This window comes from Polistes dominula, unplaced genomic scaffold, assembly GCF_049000335.1.
Source record: "Polistes dominula isolate Pdom_NZ unplaced genomic scaffold, Pdom_raw_medaka contig_37, whole genome shotgun sequence".
NCBI lineage: Eukaryota > Metazoa > Arthropoda > Insecta > Hymenoptera > Vespidae > Polistes > Polistes dominula.
In genome coordinates, this window is record NW_028301169.1 from 5,426,781 (window position 1) to 5,447,453 (window position 20,673).

General features: G+C 29.0%; 1 protein-coding gene across 7 annotated transcripts in view; it reads left to right on the plus strand.

Annotated features, from left to right (window-relative positions):
* The window catches only part of siz (Brefeldin-resistant Arf-GEF family protein schizo), a 105,414-nt gene extending 86,233 nt beyond the window's left edge, over window positions 1–19,181 (plus strand). For 6 of the 7 annotated variants that reach the window (XM_015333185.2, XM_015333192.2, XM_015333194.2 and 3 more), the window contains 7 exons: window positions 7,446–7,787; window positions 8,833–9,379; window positions 9,855–10,214; window positions 10,370–10,743; window positions 10,838–11,493; window positions 11,582–11,923; window positions 12,030–19,181. In XM_015333185.2, the coding sequence (XP_015188671.1) occupies window positions 7,446–7,787; window positions 8,833–9,379; window positions 9,855–10,214; window positions 10,370–10,743; window positions 10,838–11,493; window positions 11,582–11,923; window positions 12,030–12,304 (2,896 nt within the window). In that variant the 3' untranslated portion in view covers window positions 12,305–19,181. Of the gene's footprint in view, window positions 1–4,197; window positions 4,503–7,445; window positions 7,788–8,832; window positions 9,380–9,854; window positions 10,215–10,369; window positions 10,744–10,837; window positions 11,494–11,581; window positions 11,924–12,029 lie in introns of those variants that run through there. The other variant, XM_015333184.2, reaches the window with a different exon arrangement.
* Window positions 19,182–20,673: the final 1,492 nt, after the last annotated feature.

The window sequence follows — 20,673 nt, forward strand, 5'->3', positions numbered from 1 at the left end:
CACTACGAGTGTAGAGAAGCTAGGCTATACCTCTCTAACCTCTTCTTCTCCTTTACTCTATCTTCGTTTCTCTCTCTCTCTCTGCCTCTCTCTTTATTTCACTTGGTTTCTTCTTCATTGTTTCCAAGACGAGAGAGAGAGAGAATGCTTCCAAGTCAAACGATGCTCGTCTCTCGAAAGACAATAGGGTATAAGATCCTTGAGCGAGGATTAATTGCGGACCACAAAGAGTAGTCGTCGGGGTACACTCGAAAAGACACCGCGTTTCGACCCTAACTCCTCCTTTTCCTCCTCCTCGGGTATTTATATCACTTCGACGTCTTTCGAAGGTTATTCCTCTTATTTCCTTCATTTTAATCGAGATTGTTTATTTTGTATGCTATTAAATAAATTGGGAATTCAAAATATTACTAATCGTCAATATATCTTTATATATAAAAATTCAGTGTCGTATTGTTGGTTTTCAATGAACTTCAAAATTATTGAATCGATCTTAATGAAATTTTTTTTATTTTGTATGATTTTTTTTAACTTAGCATATAGGATAGTTTTTATCACGATTAGTTTCATTTTTGTATTGCTAATTTAAGGATTTATTATTTGAAGGTTATCTAGGTCTTCAGGAACTGTAAGTTTTTAATAGATGGCCCTGTATTAGAATTCAATTATTTCAATATACTACGTCATACGTTTTTCTCAGATTTACATATGACATAACTAACCTTACTTTTTATATTTTTTCGTATATTATTATTTTATCTTTTCCCAGAATTATTAGTGAATATTAATTTGACTACATTAAGTAGTTTAGGATTGTATTAAATCAACGTTTTATAACAAAGCCACAGCAATGTGTTTTCTTAAATCTGATGTTATTATATTAATTAAAATTGTTTAAAAAAGGGCAATTTGAATTAGAAATATTTTACTGATAATGAATAGAAAATTAATGATTTATAAAGAAAGTTAATATATGTTTTATTTTTTAGAGTTCTTTTCCTTCCTTTTCATTCTTAAATTTGAATAATATATATGAATAGATTGTTTATCCATGATTTTCTATTTCTCGTACAGTGAAAAAATAAAACGTACAACTTGGAGTACCTTCCGTTGCAAAAACTGCTGTTAATTGGCCGAACTGTAGAAAGAGAAAAATTGCCAACGGTTGAGACGCTTTGACAGTAATAAAAATCCTTCGTTAATTAGCAAACCCTGAGGGCTTTAAGAGAAAATTTCGCAATGGAATATCGGAAATAGAGAAAGAGATTTTGCAAGTGTTTTTAATTAAAGGCGTCGAACCAACGATCATCGTTAGTGAGCAAAAAAAAATAAGTAAAATCACAAAATAAAAACTTTTTCATCTAAAAATTTTGAATAAATTTTCATCGAAAAAAATCTTCAAATGAACGAATTCGTATGAAATAATTCAATTTGATCGTTGGAATTAAATTATTTAACAATTATTGTATATTAATAATTCTACGTTAAATTATTTCTTTATACATATACATGAAAAAAAATTCTATTGCACACACGTTAAAAAGTATTCTATACTTTTAGTATACAGCTACACTATCACGAAAAAAAAATACTGTAATTTCTACATTAAATAATTTTCTTACAAATACACACATACATATAAAATTAATTATATTACACAAATACATGCACAAAATAAAAATGAAAGATCTTTTCAAATCTGACGTTTCGCTTGAAATTATTAACGTTAGTTAGAAACGAACAAAGTAATAATGTATTCTCATCCATGAATCTACTCTCACACGGAAAATACGAATAAAAGAAGAAGAAGAAGAAGCGGTGCTTTCGGTCGAGTAACCAAATTATATCTTCGAAGGGGAAAAAAACACGAAGCCAGGTGCAACTCGGAAGCACACGCTGCAGACCTAACGTTTCCTATACATGTATATGTATATACATTATATATATATAATATATTTCATATACACATATTTATTTACATGTGTGTATCAAGTTAGGAGCACGCGCCCAGTGCAAAGCACGAGTCGTTCGTGAACACCCGACAAGCAGATGTTTCTCCTCTTGGGAGGCTTGAATGCCACCCCTTCGTTCTCCTTCATCATCATCTTCTTCTTTTTCTTTTTCTTCTTCTTCTTCTTCTTCTTCTTCTTCTACTTCTAGATCTTCCTTAATTTAATTTTTTTTTACGAACAGTGGTGATGTAAACTTTTTAAAGACACGATACAACTAAAGTTCATTTCTTGTTATAAAATAAATAAATATACTTAGAGGTGGAGAGAGGTTCACAAATTTTTGTAGATAACTTTAAAAATCTATCATACTTCTTAAAAAATTTTGTTCAGATTTTCAAACTACAAGAATATCATGTTAAACTGTAAACTTTATTATAAGGTTCGTTTTCTTTCATCATCGTCATCATCATTATCAACGTCCTCGTTATCTTCTTTTTCTTCCTCAATTTATTTATTTTCAGTTTCTTTTAACGTAGCGGTGACGTAATATCTTCAAAAACGTAATGTAATCCAATTTCCTGTTATCTTTATTGTTTAAATAACTAAATGCACGTGCAAAAATTTCTTTACAAGTCCAAAAATGTTTAAATGATTTAACAAATCAATTACACTTTCTCGAGACCTCTTTTTTTTCAAATTATAAAACTGCAAGACTAGCTCGTTAAACTACAAGCAAACTTACGAACTTAAAAAGTCTTCAAAAAAGAATAATTAATTTCGTAAAATAAGTAACAAACTTGTAGCTCTACCTAAAAACTTTTAGCGTTCACCTATTAAATTATCTTATCGAAAAAAAAAAGAAATATTTTTATACAATTTTTGCGAAATATGATTCTAAGAAACTATGAAATATATAAAGATCTTTCATAGAATTATATCTTACATAAGTTTATTTAATCGAGGACGACAACGACAACGACGACGATGATGACGACGAAGTCGATTACATAAAACCGACTACGATCTCTTAAAGAGACTCATGTAAGGTTCGAGTGTCATGGTCGTCGTACACACATGCTTATATCCTTTTGGTATCTTCCTATATACCTGCTGGCTAAGTAAAAGATAAAGAACAAGGGGGAGGGAACAGATAGTACGTAAATTGAAACGAACAGTTTTTTTTCTTTTTACCAGAAAAAGGGAATAAAATTTTGGGTGCGAGAAAAAGATAATGCATCGCACAATTTTAAATAAACCAAAAAAGAGAAGAATCGAACGCGTGGCCCTTACCCCCACCCTTACCTTGAAGTCTGTCTTTTATCTTTCTTCATTTGATCCTTCGTCTTCCTTCAACTTTTGTTGAATCTCTCTTTCTAACGTTCTTTCTCGTGGAAAGGAAGGTAGATATCCTTCTTTCCTTCCTTCCATGTGACAGCTGTCGTTCTCCTTCAAGAACAACGAAACAGCAGCAGCTCTTTCCTTTAGCTTCAATTCAGTCGATCTCTTGCTCTCGAACTCGCAAGACGCTTCAAGTATCACTTTTTGAAAAATATTTTATCTGTGAGGAGTCTAAATACCATTATTTTCTCGTGTGAATTTTTAACGTTTTTTTTCCATTTATTTTTTACATTGGGATTTTACATTGGAAGGAAAATTTGTGTTGATTTTCAAAAGTTAACTTTAGTTGATGTTTTTCTTTTGTTTTGTTTTTTCTTTCCTCCTAAATCTTTTTTTCTTTTAAAATATCTTTGCATTGGTTTGTGTGAATTGTTTTACGTGATCATAATAGTTGATGAGTGTTTTGATATTATCGTCAAATGTTAAAAGATTTTTATCATTGAAATTTCTGCTTGTAATCTTTGCGAATTATTTTTTTTTATTAATTTTCTTTTTTTTCTTTTTTCATATTATAGTTACTATCTTCGTTAAATAGTGGAAATTTATTTTGTTGTTTATACTTGCGTATTTGCTTGTTATTTTTTTCTTTTTTATGAAAAAAATATATCAAGTACCGAAAATACTGGTTATTGATTCGTTTCTTGGATGAGAGAAACTAAATTGAATTCAATAATAATATATATTGATTTTTTCATACGTATATATAATAAAAGAAAATCTATAATGTTTTATTAAAAAAATACATCTGCAATTCGTCAGATTCGTAACATTAGTATATACGTTTGCATAAAAAAAGTATTGAACATACGTGACACGATAAATCGAATAAAATAAATTAAAATTTAATAATTGCCAAATAATAATGCGTGAAAAACGAGCTATGATAAGATTGCGTTTACGTGAAATTCGAACGAATTCGATCGAAAATGGTGATTCGAGAAAAATGACAAGATTAGACGAAAATTATTCGAACAATATGAATCAATTTGATCATTGTCAACGTTTCTCAACAATGAATGGAAATTATTGCAACGACATGATGACAATGATGATACATTATACTAGAAGAACGAAGAGTGGTCTTTTTTTAAAGGAGACCCATAAAACCAACCAGGATTTTACTTGCCTTTGTAACTCGTCCTTATTGTTGGGGTACGTTTTTCAAACTAAAAATGGCGTAGTAAGGAGAAAAAAACGTTCTCATTATTATACTTTTCTTAGAGTAAAGAAAACGAAGGGTGCATTTTTAATTCGAACTAACGACGATTTCGTTTCGTACTGCAGACTACTTTCCTCAAACATTACTCTTTAAGTATAAAATAATAAGTTGATACTATATATTATATATAATTTTTTTATTTAATATTTTTATATTTAAAATTAAAAAAAAATGTATTTATATTATAATTTCTGTATGAACATATTTTTACATATTTTTATATAAATTTATTTTATTACATTATATATTTTAAATAATTATTAATATTTACTTACTAATAAATAATATGCACGATTATTGTATCTTATAAATATTAATAATTATTTAAATATCTAGGCAATATAAGATTAATTAATATTTATATAATACAATATTACATAATTAAAAGTATACTAAGATAAACTCTACTAGAAAAATATTAAATTTAAAAGAAACTTTACTAGAAAAATATTGCATTAAAAAGATACTCTATTGGTAAAATATTAGCAATTCTACTTATTGGTTTTAATTTAATATACAAGATGTCTTATAACTACTTTATAGAGACAAATTTTATTCCACATTATGATTCTACATGACTTAATTTGTCATGTAGAATCGTCCCCTGCTAGCTTGAACCAACAGTAAAAGAATACCCTGTATAAAATTAGTTTATTGTTGCTGGCTGGAACAAACTTTAATAAAAACATGTTATTTTAAAATATTAAAATATCCAAATAGAAAATAATGTATCTAAATCCTGCTACAAAAAAATTCTTTTTGCAAAAAGTAAAATAAAATTATAAATATCAAGAACCCACAAGAAAATTAAAAAATGACAATAATATATTCTCTTAAATGGTATTACTTTTGACAATAAATTTACACATACATACACACAAGTACAAACGTTTGACTAGATAAACGTTACAAATTTAAGTTAATACGAAGAGAAAAGGTTAATTACTTAGCTCAGTGAGAATAGTGATTGTATAAAATGTTTAAAGGATAGAATTACTAGGTGGGAAAATCGTTCAGTAGTTATTACTAACGTTTCATTATCTTCTTTCTTCTAATTATACAACCTGACATCGTTAAAGTCGAGTAAATAGGTTAAACATCATTTTTGTTCTTTTTTGGCAATTTCTCTATCTTTCTCTTTTATATTTCTTGATAGAAAAGTTCTGCCCTCTTTCGTAAAATTTCGCTTGAAATTCACGCTTGATTTGGTCCCTTCTATTACTAAATATATCAGACACCCTGTGAATAATTTCGCGCACCTGGCGGCTAGTCGCAGCTCCTTCTTCTCTCACTTTACGATTATGAAAACTGTATAATATCGATTATGGAAAATACATAGAGAGAGAGAGAGAGAGAGAAAGGAGTATGGTTGAATCCGGTGATTATGAAATTGGTCTAGGTCGATGATAAGCAAGCTTTGTTTTGTACTCAAAATTAAAAACTTAATAATTCATATAGACCACATCGAAACGTATTATATTTAATATTTAATATGTTAATCAACAAATTTGAATTTATTCATGGGATGGTAGGATATTTGTTTGTTATTTTCAATATATATATTTATTACAATATATAATACTTGACTTTATTTCTCATTTGCAAGCTTTTTTAATATTGGGTAAAATTACTTTAAACTTTAAATAAAATTATTTTATTAGCGTAACAATTTTGCTTGTATATTTTATATTTTGATATTAATATTTGATTAATAATATTTAATAAAAAATTATTATTAAAATTATTTTTGTTTTAATCTAACAAGCACAAAAAGAAAAGTAAATATATTTATTCTCGAAAAATAATTCTTTTTTCTAATACAATTTTTGTAATTTTATTCATAACGTAGAGAACAAAATATAATATACCTGTATGCCTTTCAATATCTAAAATGACTTATACGACTTTCATAATCGCCGACACACTTATCTAATCTTTTAGTATAAATAAAATGATTCAATATTTTACGTCATATCAAAAAAGAAAAAAAACATTATATATTGTATATTAAAAAAAGAAAACTTATGATATTAGCATGTGTGCATATATGCTCAAACGCTTGAAACTTTATCTACCAAGGACACTTTTTCATTTGAAATCGATCGATGACCATCATGTGTCGAAACAATAGGGTACTTCCCCCTTTCTCTATTTTTCTCTGTCTTTCTCTCTTGCAATGATGAACGAAAGCCCCGAGAAAATTGCATTTAGTAATCACGCGAAGCGGATATTAAAAAAGAGAGGCACGTAACTATCGTTGTTTAAATGAGATGATAAAAAACGGGAAATAGGTATAATGACGTTAACCTTGAGTTTGATTACTCCATTCCCACGCCCTGTCTGGAACATACATGTACATGCACATATTTTCTTCTTAATAACATGAATTTAAAGTGGATCTTACAAATCATCTTCTTATTTAAATATATTTAGATGCGTATTTATAGTCTTCTATTTATTACTTGCAAACGATTGAATGCGGGTAAAGAACGTTGGTTGATCGGTATTTCATATGTGGGTTTAAGTTATAAGAGACCAATTAAAATGAGTTGCATGTATTTTTCATTTTCATTATTATTATTATTATTATTATTTATTAATAATACATAGAAAACAAATTTTTTTAAATATAATATTACAATATTATGCTATAATGTATTCTATTTATACTATTATTATATATTTTAGGAATAAATGATATATTATAGTAATATTATAAGTTATATATAATACTATATATTTTTCACATCATATTCTTTGATATTTATATAGTAAATTAAAGTAACATACACTAAAAATAAAAAAGTCTAAATTATCAGCATACACACACAAAAATATTTCTATTCTATCTAACATAATGTTATTTTCTGTTACAGTTTTCCACAAAAGATGGAACGCCCATCGCATAGTTCGAATGTTAATCAATTACACAGTGGAAATGTACATGGTGTTTATTCGTCTGGAAGTCAGACCAGTCTCTCAACATCCTACGTCACTGGACAATCTTACATGCAGGGTCAAAATTACGCACATGGTGCATACTCATCGCCCAATGTGCATACAGGCTATCCGCATACCACCTACTCTCAACCACAAAGTTATGGTACTATGGTGCAGGGATATGGTGGACAACCCCAAATGGCTTACCAACAAAATCATCTTAAAAAAGGGACCGTAAGAAACGGTGATGTCTTGAAGAGATGCAGACTTCAAACTGCGTAAGTGTTTCTACTAATTTTTTTGTTTTTATTTTTCTTCTTTCTTCCATCTCGTATTATTATCTTTCCTTTTATCTTCCCTGTTTATCTAACGAGGACAAGGAGAACATGTGCAATATTTAAAAGTCCGCGAGCACAATACGAGACTTCTTTCTGACCCAAAATCTTCTGCGAAATTTCTTTCTCTATCTTTCTCTCTCTCTCTCTCTCTCTCTCTCTCTTTTCTTCCTGCTTTTTTTTATTATACGATACACGAGTCGAACGAGTCGATTCAATCGATTACGGTCTTGACTTACTTTTATGGATGTACTTGCTTACTCGCCAAGGTTCGATCACGTTTTTATGAAAGAACATTGAATTATGCGGGTGAAATGAAAAGAAACAAAAAAAGAAAAAGAGAGAGAGAAGTCCGTGAAACGCTTGTTAAAAGGTCGACCCAATTAGCAGAGAAGATGTCGGAGTACTTAAGGTCGAAAAGAAAGAAAAGTGAACAAGATTCTCCTCTTCTTCCTCTTCTTCTTCTTCTTCTTCTTCTTCTTCTTCTTCTTCTTCTTCTTCTTCTTCTTCTTCTTCTTCTTCTTCTTCTTCCTCTTCTTCTTCTTCTTCTTCTTCCTCTTCTTCCTCTTCTTCCTCTTCTTCTTCTTCCTCTTCCTCTTCTTCCTCTTCTTCTTCTTCTTCTTCTTCTTCTTCTTCCTCTTCTTCTTCTTCTTCTTCTTCCTCTTCTTCCTCTTCTTCCTCTTCTTCTTCTTCTTCTTCTTCCTCATCTTACTCTTCTTCTTCTTCCTCTTCTTCCTCTTCTTCTTCTTCTTCTTACTCTTCTTCCTCTTCTTCTTCTTCTTCTTCCTCTTTTTCCTCTTCTTCTTCCTCTTCCTCCTCTTCTTCTTCCTCTTCTTCCTCTTCTTCCTCTTCTTCTTCCTCTTTTTCCTCTTCTTCTTCCTCTTCCTCCTCTTCTTCTTCCTCTTCTTCCTCTTCTTCTTCCTCTTCTTCCTCTTCTTCCTCTTCTTCTTCTTCTTCTAAGTACTCGACTTTATATATTGTTCGACAGGTATGAACTCTCTCAAGATCTTCTTGACAAGCAAATCGAGATGTTGGAACGAAAATATGGAGGTGTTAAGGCAAGGAATGCAGCATTGACGATTCAACGTGCGTTTAGAAGATACACGTTGTTAAAAAAGTTTGCCGCAATAACGGCAATGGCAAAAGCTGAAAAAAGATTGAGTAGAAAATTACAAGACCCAGTTGATCGTCCAATTAATGCGAATGATCACGAAAGGATGGCCTATCATAGTCAGATATATATACAGCAAACGCAAACAGCAAATAGGCCGATGCCTATCAGGAGTATGTCGCTTAGGGAGAGGAGACACGTGGATAATTCACAATCACCGATACCCAGAAGTCAAAGTGGAAGATGTGAGATTCAAATAGGTGGTGGACATCAACACGGAAATCATAGTTTGCATCAAAGTGGTAGACATACACCATCGTTAGCACCTAGTCCGTGCAACAGACATCAGGCTTTACCACCTAGCCCTTGCTGGGAATCGAGCTCTCAGGAGAGTGGCTCCAGTATCCATTACTACAATCCACAGGTGACTGAAAATTGATATTAGTACCAGTAGTAGTAGTAGTAATAGTAGTAGTAGTAATAGTAGTAGTAGTAATAGTAGTAGTAGTAGTAGTAGTAGTAGTAGTAGTAGTAGTAGTAGTAGTAAGTAGTAATAATAGCAATAGTAATAGAAATAGTTCTGCTAATATAACGGTAGGTAGTAGAAACGTCACCCTCGGCGGACCTTGCCGGGCTATCGGTTTACTTACGAATTGATATTACGATACCGTCTCCGTTGCTTCGAAATTCCGTTAAAAGTATCGGTATAATACAGTAGGGACGTAAAAACAAGTTATGAAATCCTTTCCTACATTCGTAAATCGATCCTCCGTGCTAAGATATTATATTTACGCCTATTATACATTCCAAACAACTTATACACAAATCCCATATTTCGAATCGATTCGGTTTGATATCAGTAGTTCGAGTCTATAGCGTTGTTATTTACTCGTTTTTAGGATACCTTGTGTGGTCTTAGACAAGATACACCCCCTAGAGATTTACTTCGAACACCATGCACTTCTCCGTCTGGGCCACACAATCTTCAGACCCCGATAACGCAGAACTGGAACAACACGAGCCAACTTAGCTCTGCCGGTAGATCCAGGGGTTCTGGTAAGAAAGTTCCACCGGAAGTTCCAAAAAGAACGTCTTCCATCACATCGAGATCAATGGAACCGCGTCACAATGGTCTGAGCAAAAGCGTAGAAAACGGTAGCCTGAGCTCAGTCCAAAGTTCCGGTAGCGACTCCACCAACTGTGAGAGTTCCGAGGGTGACGCTCAGAGAGGGTCACCGGTATGGAAACACAAAGGAATCGTAAGAACATTTTCGCTTTGTTCATTTGCACACAGATATATTTTCACATACATACATATACAGATACACACAGAGAGAACTATTCCTTTCTCATCTATATTTTCGAGTTTATTAAATCCATCTAACGAATTTTATCCTTTAACTTGTACGATTAGTCGAGTTCACCTGAACATCAAGATTGTGCAAGTCATACTACGGAAACTGGGACGATAATAAATAGCGTTAAGGATCTAAGTCATTCGCATGCTAGTTCAAGTTATCAATTACCTTTAATGGACCATGCCGATTCGTTACCACAAACAAGTTACAAAGTATCCGAGACTGTGAGGAAACGTCAATATAGGGTCGGATTAAATCTTTTCAATAAAAAGCCCGAAAGAGGAATAAGTTATTTGATAAGACGAGGATTCCTTGAGAACAGTCCACAAGGAGTAGCGAGGTTTCTCATTAGTAGAAAGGGATTATCTAAACAGATGATCGGGGAATATCTTGGGAATTTACAAAATACCTTTAACATGGCGGTATTAGAGTAAGTATTATTTTTTGTTTAAAAAAAAAATATTTATATAAATAGAAGCACATAATTTATTTGTTTACAACGATTCTTCTCTTATCACTTTTAGATACTTTTCTCAGGAATTAGATTTATCGGGTATGCAAGTAGACGTTGCATTGCGAAAATTCCAAGCGTACTTTAGAATGCCAGGAGAAGCACAGAAGATCGAACGATTAATGGAAGTCTTCAGTCAACGTTACTGTCAATGCAATCCCGACGTTGTATCGAGATTACGATCGGCGGATACAGTATTTGTTTTAGCCTTTGCTATAATCATGCTGAATACAGATTTACATACGCCAAATCTTAAACCGGAACGTAGAATGAGACTTGATGATTTCGTTAAGAATCTCAGGGGTATTGATGATTGCGGTGACATTGATAAAGACATACTCGTTGGCATTTACGAGAGAGTCAAAGACAACGAATTTAAACCAGGATCGGATCATGTATCTCAAGTTATGAAAGTCCAAGCTACGATAGTTGGAAAGAAACCAAATATGGCTCTACCGCATAGAAGATTGGTCTGTTACTGCAGACTATATGAAATACCGGATATTTACAAAAAAGAAAGACCCGGTGTTCATCAGAGAGAGGTTTTCCTTTTTAACGACTTGCTCGTCGTTACAAAAATTTTGAGCAAGAAAAAGAACAGTGTCACCTACACCTTTAGACAAAGTTTTCCACTTTGCGGTATAATCGTAACGTTATTCGAGGTTCCTCGTAAGTAATTTATCAAAATCTTTTTAACCAAATATTGAATAATTTACCAGTAACTTAGTTTAATCTCACGATATTATTATTCTTGTAGACTATCCATACGTTATAAGATTATCTCAACGAGTAGATAGTAAAATCTTAGTCACATTCAATGCAAGGAACGAACACGATAGATGTAAATTTGTGGAAGATCTTCGCGAGTCTATCAGCGAAATGGATGAAATGGAAACATTGAGAATCGAAACGGAATTAGAACGACAAAAGAGTAGTAGAGGTGCGAGAGGTGGCGCAGAGAACAGAGATTCTGGTGTAGCTGATGTTGAAGTATGTCCTTGTCCAGGACCATGTTCTGAAAGATCAGAGACCGTTGATATGGATTCACAATTGAAACGATCTGCATTGAGTAACTCGTTACTTGATATACATGAACAATGTAAGCATATAAAAAGGAACATAATATTGTATACATGAAAAGAATATAAAGATTTTGTTCTTTTAATCGACAATGTATAAATGCATTATTTATATATTATTTTCAGTTGCTGGTGAGAAACCGCAACGCCGTGGGAGCGTAGGCTCGTTAGATAGCGGTATGTCAATTTCTTTTCAATCCACTTCTGCCAGTTCTATAGGTCAGGGAATCAAACATCCCGGACAACAAGTTCATCCTGTACACCCGGGTAGTACGATTCCTGGCGTTAGCAAAAGCCTCGCTCAGCAGCCATCTTTTTTAGGCGGCCTCTTTGCTAAACGCGAACGAAAGTTATCACAATCGGAAGACTCCACTCCTTATAGTCGCACTACAGAAGTATAATGTATCCTTCGAATAGTATTTAAGATACGCAAACGAAGTATGTTCAGTTTTATTTTAATACGCTTTGTGCAAATACTGAACTGTCATAATACTTGCTGAATACGACCATTTAAACGAAAATTTAATTTTCTCAAATATATTTTTCAAATTAAAAAATACAAATTATAGTATAAAGATATTATCTTTATATTTCTTTCTCATTATTTTATTTATATCAATTGTTTATTTTTTATCATATCAATTACGCGTTTTTTTTCCTTGTAATATAATATTATAATCGGAATATGCATTGTATTTTACAATTGTATAAACGTGCGAGCATTATTTTGTATTATTACATTGTTATATACATACGTATTATATAATATTACTTAAATTCCGACATTTAAAGTACTACCTTAAAGTAAAATCTGTATTTATGTGATCAGAAGTTATGAGTCGAAAATTTCTCGTTGATTTTAAAAATTAATTATTCTTCCTTGAGACCATTTAGGCTAATTTTTGTTAATGAATTGTAAAACGTCATAGCCTAAATATAATTCTAAAAATTAATTCTAAAATCTCCCAAAAAAAGAGTAATTAATTTTTTAAATCATTTATAAAAATCTCGGCTCGACCTTTATTTCAAATTATCCTTAAGGAAAATATAATATATAATTTAAAAAGATTTGTATTTTTTTTTTAACGACGACAGTGTATATTGCGAAGCGCACTAAAAAATTGACAAACGAAATGATGAATATCCTAATATTTAAGAAAAAAAAGATGAAAAACAACAAGTCGATATATTAAATTTATTGGATTGGGCGGGATCCAATCATCGTGATCGCTTGAACGTTCTCAAAAGAAATTTAAATAAAAAAGAAAATAGATCCCTTTATCGAAATGTGTATAGTATTTATTTGTCCTAATATCTAACTTGGGGTCTTTTTTTTCTTTCATATACGATACTTATAATATGAGGTGTGTGTGTGTGTGTGTGTGTTTTGAACGATTCATTTATATTGTAGATTATTATTACATTCTTACACCAAGTGCAGCATAAGTAAATACGTCATTATCATCAAATTTAAAAAATGAAAAAAGGAAAAAAAGAAAAACTTATTTAATAATGAAATGAAATAAACATATTTGAAATTGTAAAAGTAATTATTGATAACGAACACAAGTATTATAGCTATTATTACTCACACAATTGTAAATAATAATAATTATAATAATTATTATTATTATTTTAATAGTATATATAAATAAATAATAATTGTAATAATAATATAATAAAAATAATAATGATGATAATAAAAATAAAAAGGAAAACAAAAACAATAATAATAATAATAATAATAACGTAAAATAGTTAAACATTTAAGTAATCTTTGTAACAAACAAAGCTTTCTAAGCGATGAAAAGGATAAATAATCCCTTATAGTATTTTAGGTGCATGTGATGTGTTTAATGATTTTCTAACGATAACGCATTTTTTGGGTGTGATACACTGATTAAGATCAGATTACGAAAGTAATATAATATAATATAATATAATATAATATAATATAATATAATATATATATATATATATATATATATATATGATTTTCATTAATTAATGTAAAATAATCTACATTCATTTAAGAATCAGGGTCGAAGATTTATAGATATAGAAAGGACATCTCAAAATTGTAATACACGTTTTTACATATTACAATACACTTCTGTCCCGTAATGATTATAAACTTGTAGAAATTTCTAATAATAATCAACTCTATTTATTGAATGTGAGAGAAGAAAAGAAGAAAAAATAAAATAAAATAAATAAATAAAGAACTTGGAGTGAAAATACCTAAAGAGAAGAAAAAAGAATGTATTTCTAAATGCGATGCATTGTCAACACACACACAAAAAAGAAACAAAAAAGCAATATCTTTTTAACTACCGCATTTTACAAATATTTTACAAAATGTTTTCCACTATGTGAATGTACGAATATAGCAACACTTAGGAGATTACTAGCTAGCTATTGAGTGCCTTTCATCTATTTTTATTTCAATATTCAAAAAAAAAAAAAAATATATATATATATATAATATATATATATATATATATATATACATTGTAATTTCAATTGCGTTTCATTTGTCCAATAATGAATTATTTCATATATTTTATTTATTTTAATGCTTTATGAAAAATAAACATGTTTACGTTCTTTCAAATAATTTCATCGAATATTTCTTTATAATCATTTCGATCTTGTGTTGCCATCTATAAGAAACTCTTTTTGATCATTCTTTTTATCGAATCAATAAAAAAAACTTCAAGAATTTTAAGCTAGTCCGTTTCTCGTCTCAGAATATATATAAATACATACATTTATCAAAGTAATTCATTAATTAAGTATAAATAATATTCAATTAAATGGTTTTGCAATATGTAGTCGAAAATTAATATATAAACCCAGTAATAATAGTAATAATAATAGTAAGAAATAAATAAAAATAACAAAACTTATAAAAAAATGTAAAACAAAGATTTTTAAACACAAAAAAGAATAGACATCTTTCATTGGTTATGTAATTACTATAAACAAGTTATGATGGTTTAAAATTACGTTGTAAACGATAATACTACTACTTTTAATATTATTTTTCACATTGCATAATAATTGTCGTCCACATTTGTAATTTTAAAATTACCCATAATAATCGAAAATTATTAAATTTTAATATAAAATAAATTACTATAAAATATAAAATAATATAAAAATAAAAGTTATTTAAATATATAGCTTGAAATGATAAAAATGAAAAAATTCAATCTTTTACAATATAATAATTCAAAAAAATAATCGTTCTATATTCTTAATTCATATTAACGAATTTAGGTATCTTAAAAGATGACAAAAAAGTGCTCGACATTTACATATAATAAATGCTAACAAATGTGTGTGTGTGGCCGCACGCGCACATGTGTATGTGTAATGGATTCTGTTATATAAATGAAAAATGTAAATAAAGAGCAATTGCAGGGAAAAATAATTATTCGTATGCCTTATATACTGCCGATAATTAATCGTGAAAATGGACGAGAAACAGACTAACATGTTTGGAAAAGAAAAAAATAAGAAAAAATATTTAAAAAATAATATATATAAATCTTTAAAGAGTTGTATAACTTAGAAAATCTGTGTTCTCGATCCTCAAAAATTAAAAATTAAAAATTAAAATCAAGATTGAAGATGTCAAGAAAAAGAAGAAAACAAACATTTAAACGAAAGTAAAACTCAATGAGCTTTTGACAGAAAACATAAATGTTTACAAATAGTTCAATGTCTTATATATTTTTGCTTTAAACTCTTATCGAACAACATCACATGCTTCAATCAAGTTCAACCTATTTGTCAGAAATGCTAATTACTGTGTACATACATACATTCATTTATGCATACGTACATACATATAATATAGATACACGCATACATATTACACAGTTGTATGTGATAGAAACGTAATAATATATAAATAAAACGTAACATTTATAAATTGAGATGTAATTGGAATATACAGATTAAAATACTAATTTGATAGAAGGATTATTCAATATATCATAATTAAGATTTGTTTTTTTAATCTTTTTAACAAATATAAATTTATAAAACATTTGATTTATTTTATTGGAGAAATTAAAATTAGAATTTGATTATTTATTTATTTATTCTTAACAAATATAATGTAGAATTTTATTATTGATATTTTGAATGATCCATTCTATCGACAATATTATTGAATAGATAATAAATAGAAAAATGAAAATACTTTAAAAGTAATGGTATATTCATTCAATAAAATTAAAATAGTTTGTAAACTCCATAATTCATAATAAAAAGAAAAAAGATGATTAGAAGTTATCGAGAATAATAAATCTCTGCAAAACTAAAATACTATTAATGGCTTTAGTCCTTTATGACAAAATTCATCATAAACTGTTAAGTAGTAGCTATCGTTGAATAATCCTAAAAAAAATGAATTTGTTAAACTTTGACGATTTAAATAGGAAATACAATCTCGTTGATTACTAATCGATCATACAAAATTTTGTCATCGCAATGGGATTGCGTCAATTTGTGTTCACGCATTACTAAATTTGCTTCGATCTATTTACCCCAAAATATGAGCACTCCAAAATTCTGTGATAATTTTATAAGAGTGAAGAAGACTGATTAGGAAGTCAACTGTAAATCTCTCTACAATTACAAAAGTTTATCATAAAAAAGAATAAGAAGGTGAGAAAACAAAATAAACCATAAGTTTTGTCAGAAAAATATTGATACATTCGTTTCTCTTTTAAAGAGTTTAATGATCATATTGTTCACATAAAAAATATCATATTATAGAACACTCCCAGTGAACACAAGACCTTTATATGATGTCATACGTACGTCATAAAGTCATCTTCAAATTTTTTTGTACACATGACGGAACCCAGTGAACACAAGACTTTAAAATGATGTCATACGTATGTTATAAAGTCATCTTCAAATTTTTGAAGTAAAAAGTGACTTTATTTATGACCTCAATATTAAGTCATATATACTGACATAAAAATGACGTAATAATTCCATCATATTCTTACAGCAAAAAACGAAAGGTTGAATTTTTTTTTTAAACTTTGTATTTTGAGACTATAAATTAAGTATATAATATTGTAAAATTGTTTAATTGTATTAATTTAATTTAAAAAAAATTAATTAAAAATTTTTTTTCAATTAAAGAAAAAAATAGGAAACTAACTCAGCTTACTCTGGGACTGGCGGGGATAATCGCAGATTTAGACAAAGTTTTTTTTCTAGAAAATAAAAATAAATGAAAAATGGCGAACTTCGAGAAAATAACGGTTTTTCTCAAAAAATACGAAAATTTTATGGATTTTATAATTTTGAAATTTTTTTGTATTTTTTTTCTGAAAAGTACATTTAAAAACAAATATTTTTAAAAAAACGTTCCAATAGGTTGAATTTTAAAGAAGTTATAGCCATTTCAAAGAAAAGAGCCATTTTTTCAAAAATTTAAAAGTTTTTTTGTGTTTGGTAAAAAAATTTGAAATAATTCTGAAAATTGTTTTTCATAGGGTAGCATAAGATAAAAAACTTTCAGCCAAATCGAAAGGGGTCGGGGTCAAAAGTGACCGATTTAACGTGGAATGCCCCATATATATATCATCAGATTTTCATGTGTACTGATTTTTGTCTCTGAATATCTTTTGAGCGCTTAATTTAATCGCCAAAACATAAGACACCATTTTTATAGAGCAGTTAATTTCCGACAAAAATTTGTATTGCGCATCTTATAATAGTCATTTATTGTCGAGTTATAATATTCATAAACAAAAATGAAATTTGTCTAAAAATCATCAAATTTAAATCTTCAATATCATTCAAATGGTGAGGTTTACGGAAAAAATATAAGAAACCTTTTTTGTAGAACATTAAATTTCCTACAAAATTCGTCTAAAACATTTTTCTGTACAATCAATAAATAATGAGGTATGAATTTTAATCTATTGAACTGAAAAAAAAATAAAAAACTGCGATGCCGAGGATTTTCCTATTAAAATTAAGAGCTCATATTTAATGAGAATTTTTTTAAGGTCTCTAGCAACCCATTTTTCCGTGGCACTTGTAAAAAAAAAAAATAATTGATTTTTTTGACCCACCCTAATATATATATATATATATATATATATTTTAAAAAACGGTGACGGTAAGTCACCTTATAAGTATATATTTTCAGTGCATTAAATAAATATGTCTAATGGTTATTGTACCACCGGTGGTACACGTGGCACGGAACGTGTTAATTATAATTTATATTATTAATTTATGTTATATTTTATTATTTAATATTATTTATTAATTATAATTATTAATATTTTTAAATTATAATTAATAATATTTATTAATTATAATTAATAATATTGTTAATTATATATGGATTAGCAATATAATGGAAGTTAGCACAAGTTCGCATGGCTCAGTGAGGCAAATCACCATCAAGTAGTAATGTCCATCCAGTAATCATCGCATGTTCCCGAGTTCAAATCCGGGGGTGAAAAAAAAATTATACGTCATAAACTAGTAAGAAATACGGCAAAAAGTAGACATATGTATGACATCATTGCTTTTTTGTTCTTTTGTTTCGTCAGGTCAGCTTAACGTCATATTTATTACGTAAAAGTCTTACGTCAATAAGTGTGAAATATCTGACTTATATCTTACGTAAATCATGACATCGCGCAAAATCATTTTGACGTAATTGTGTTCACTGGGTCTATAATATAAATATCTAATTGACTTAACTAAACAACCGAATTGAGATAAAATTCAGAATGAAATATAATATGTATAGAATATAAATATATATATACAAGAAAAATTTATCATTTCATCAAGGATATTGAGAGCAATATACAATATATAACTTTGTCTTATTGTTAGATATCTTTTCCATAAGATAAACCAAAAGAAGAAAGAAATGATAACAACAGCAACAATTTGACGCGATCCTTCCTAGTGTAGTAATATATAATAAATATTATCTAAGAAAATTAATTTATCTGCTGATAACAAAAAAAACATTGCGAATGCGTATAAATTCTCTCTCTCTCTCTCTCTCTCTCTCTCTCTCTCTCTCTCCTTCTCTCCTATATAATACAAATAAATGAAATGATTTATCTATATAGAATTCATCCCTCACAGAATATTCTTCAAGTACGTATTATGATGTATCGTTATTAAATAATCTTCATCGTTGCTACCGGAAAATTCAATAGATTCATTAACAATTGTATTTACATTATGAATAAATATAAATTGTAAGTAGTATTATTATTTATTGATATAGCAATAAAATTGAAATTGAAGGACTGAAACCCCTTCCAAAATAATAACATTTTCATAAGAATTTTAAAAATCTAGAAATATATTGATATTCGATATTTAGATGATTGCTAGACATATAATAACTATTTACTCATTACTATCAGCTTGAAAAATGTTAACACCAACATTATTATCAATTAAGGAAGTTACTTTAAATATATTTAAAGTAGTTTCTCGAGTATGTTTACACGTAAGATTTCTTATGGAAATGAATCATGGAAAAAATCATGTTCGAAGAAGACACTAAAAAAATAGGAAGTAAAATTCAAACAATCTAATTTTTTCCTTTCTAAAAAATTCTTAAAAATCTATTAATGAAGTAAATAATATAAAAATGAAAATTCATAGAAATTAAGTTACTTGGTATCATAAGATTTAATTTTACATAAATATAAATTTAATTTATCTCACAATCAGTGCGAGTAATGAAAAGTTCTAGTTCTAGATTTAAAAATACGTCTGCTTCTGATTAACAAAGACTGACAGATATAAAAAACTTATATTATTATTTAAGAGATTTCTCTGCGACTAATTGGAACATGCATAACAGATAGAAGACAAACATTCTTCCTTATAATATTTCTTTATTCATTAGTGTTACTTTTCAAATACTATCACGAATTTATTGTTATTAATTTCATTTTATTTTCTATAAATTGATTGCATTTTGATATTAAAAATGAATTGTTTATATCAGTGGTTTCCAAAGTGAGCGATAAGGCGATTCAGGGGGCGATGATGGCAACAGACGAATTTAGGAGGAAGGAGGGAGATGAATTTTCTTTTTTGAGTTACTAAAAAAAATAAAAACAAGGAAAACCAAAAAATTAATTTTCAGGGGGCGAATAAGTCATATTTTTTCTGGAAAGGAGGCTATAGGATAAAAACACTTGGGAACCACTGGTTTATATGAACGACTATACGTTATTGACTATAATAAGATATTAATTGTAGAAAAAAAATATAATATGAATATTATGAAAAATAAAAAAAAAAGAGAAGATAAACAATTGTGAACTAAAAAGACATGTGTGAAACCAAAAGTAACTGACAATACAAATTACACCTGACAAGGAGAGGCCGCGAACGTGCCCCCCCGCCCCCCGATTTCTTGAAATTTGGCACATTTGTAATAGCCTATGAGAAGATTCGTTGGGCCTTTAAACTTGCCGCAAATAGCTAACCATTTGCAAATAATCGCGGATTGAAATTTCACATTGATGTATATTCCTTTAGCTATAGTATATAGTTTCCTACAATAGCTGCGATATGTGTGCTTAGAAGGCGCCGAGATCTTGATATTTACGAATATTAACATAGAATTAAGTTTTTTTACCTCTTCGAAGATATTTTTTTCTGTTTTTCTTTTTTCCTTCTTCTCTTTTCTTTCTCATTTTCTTTTTTTTATGATTGTAAAGTAAGTTTATGTTAACAC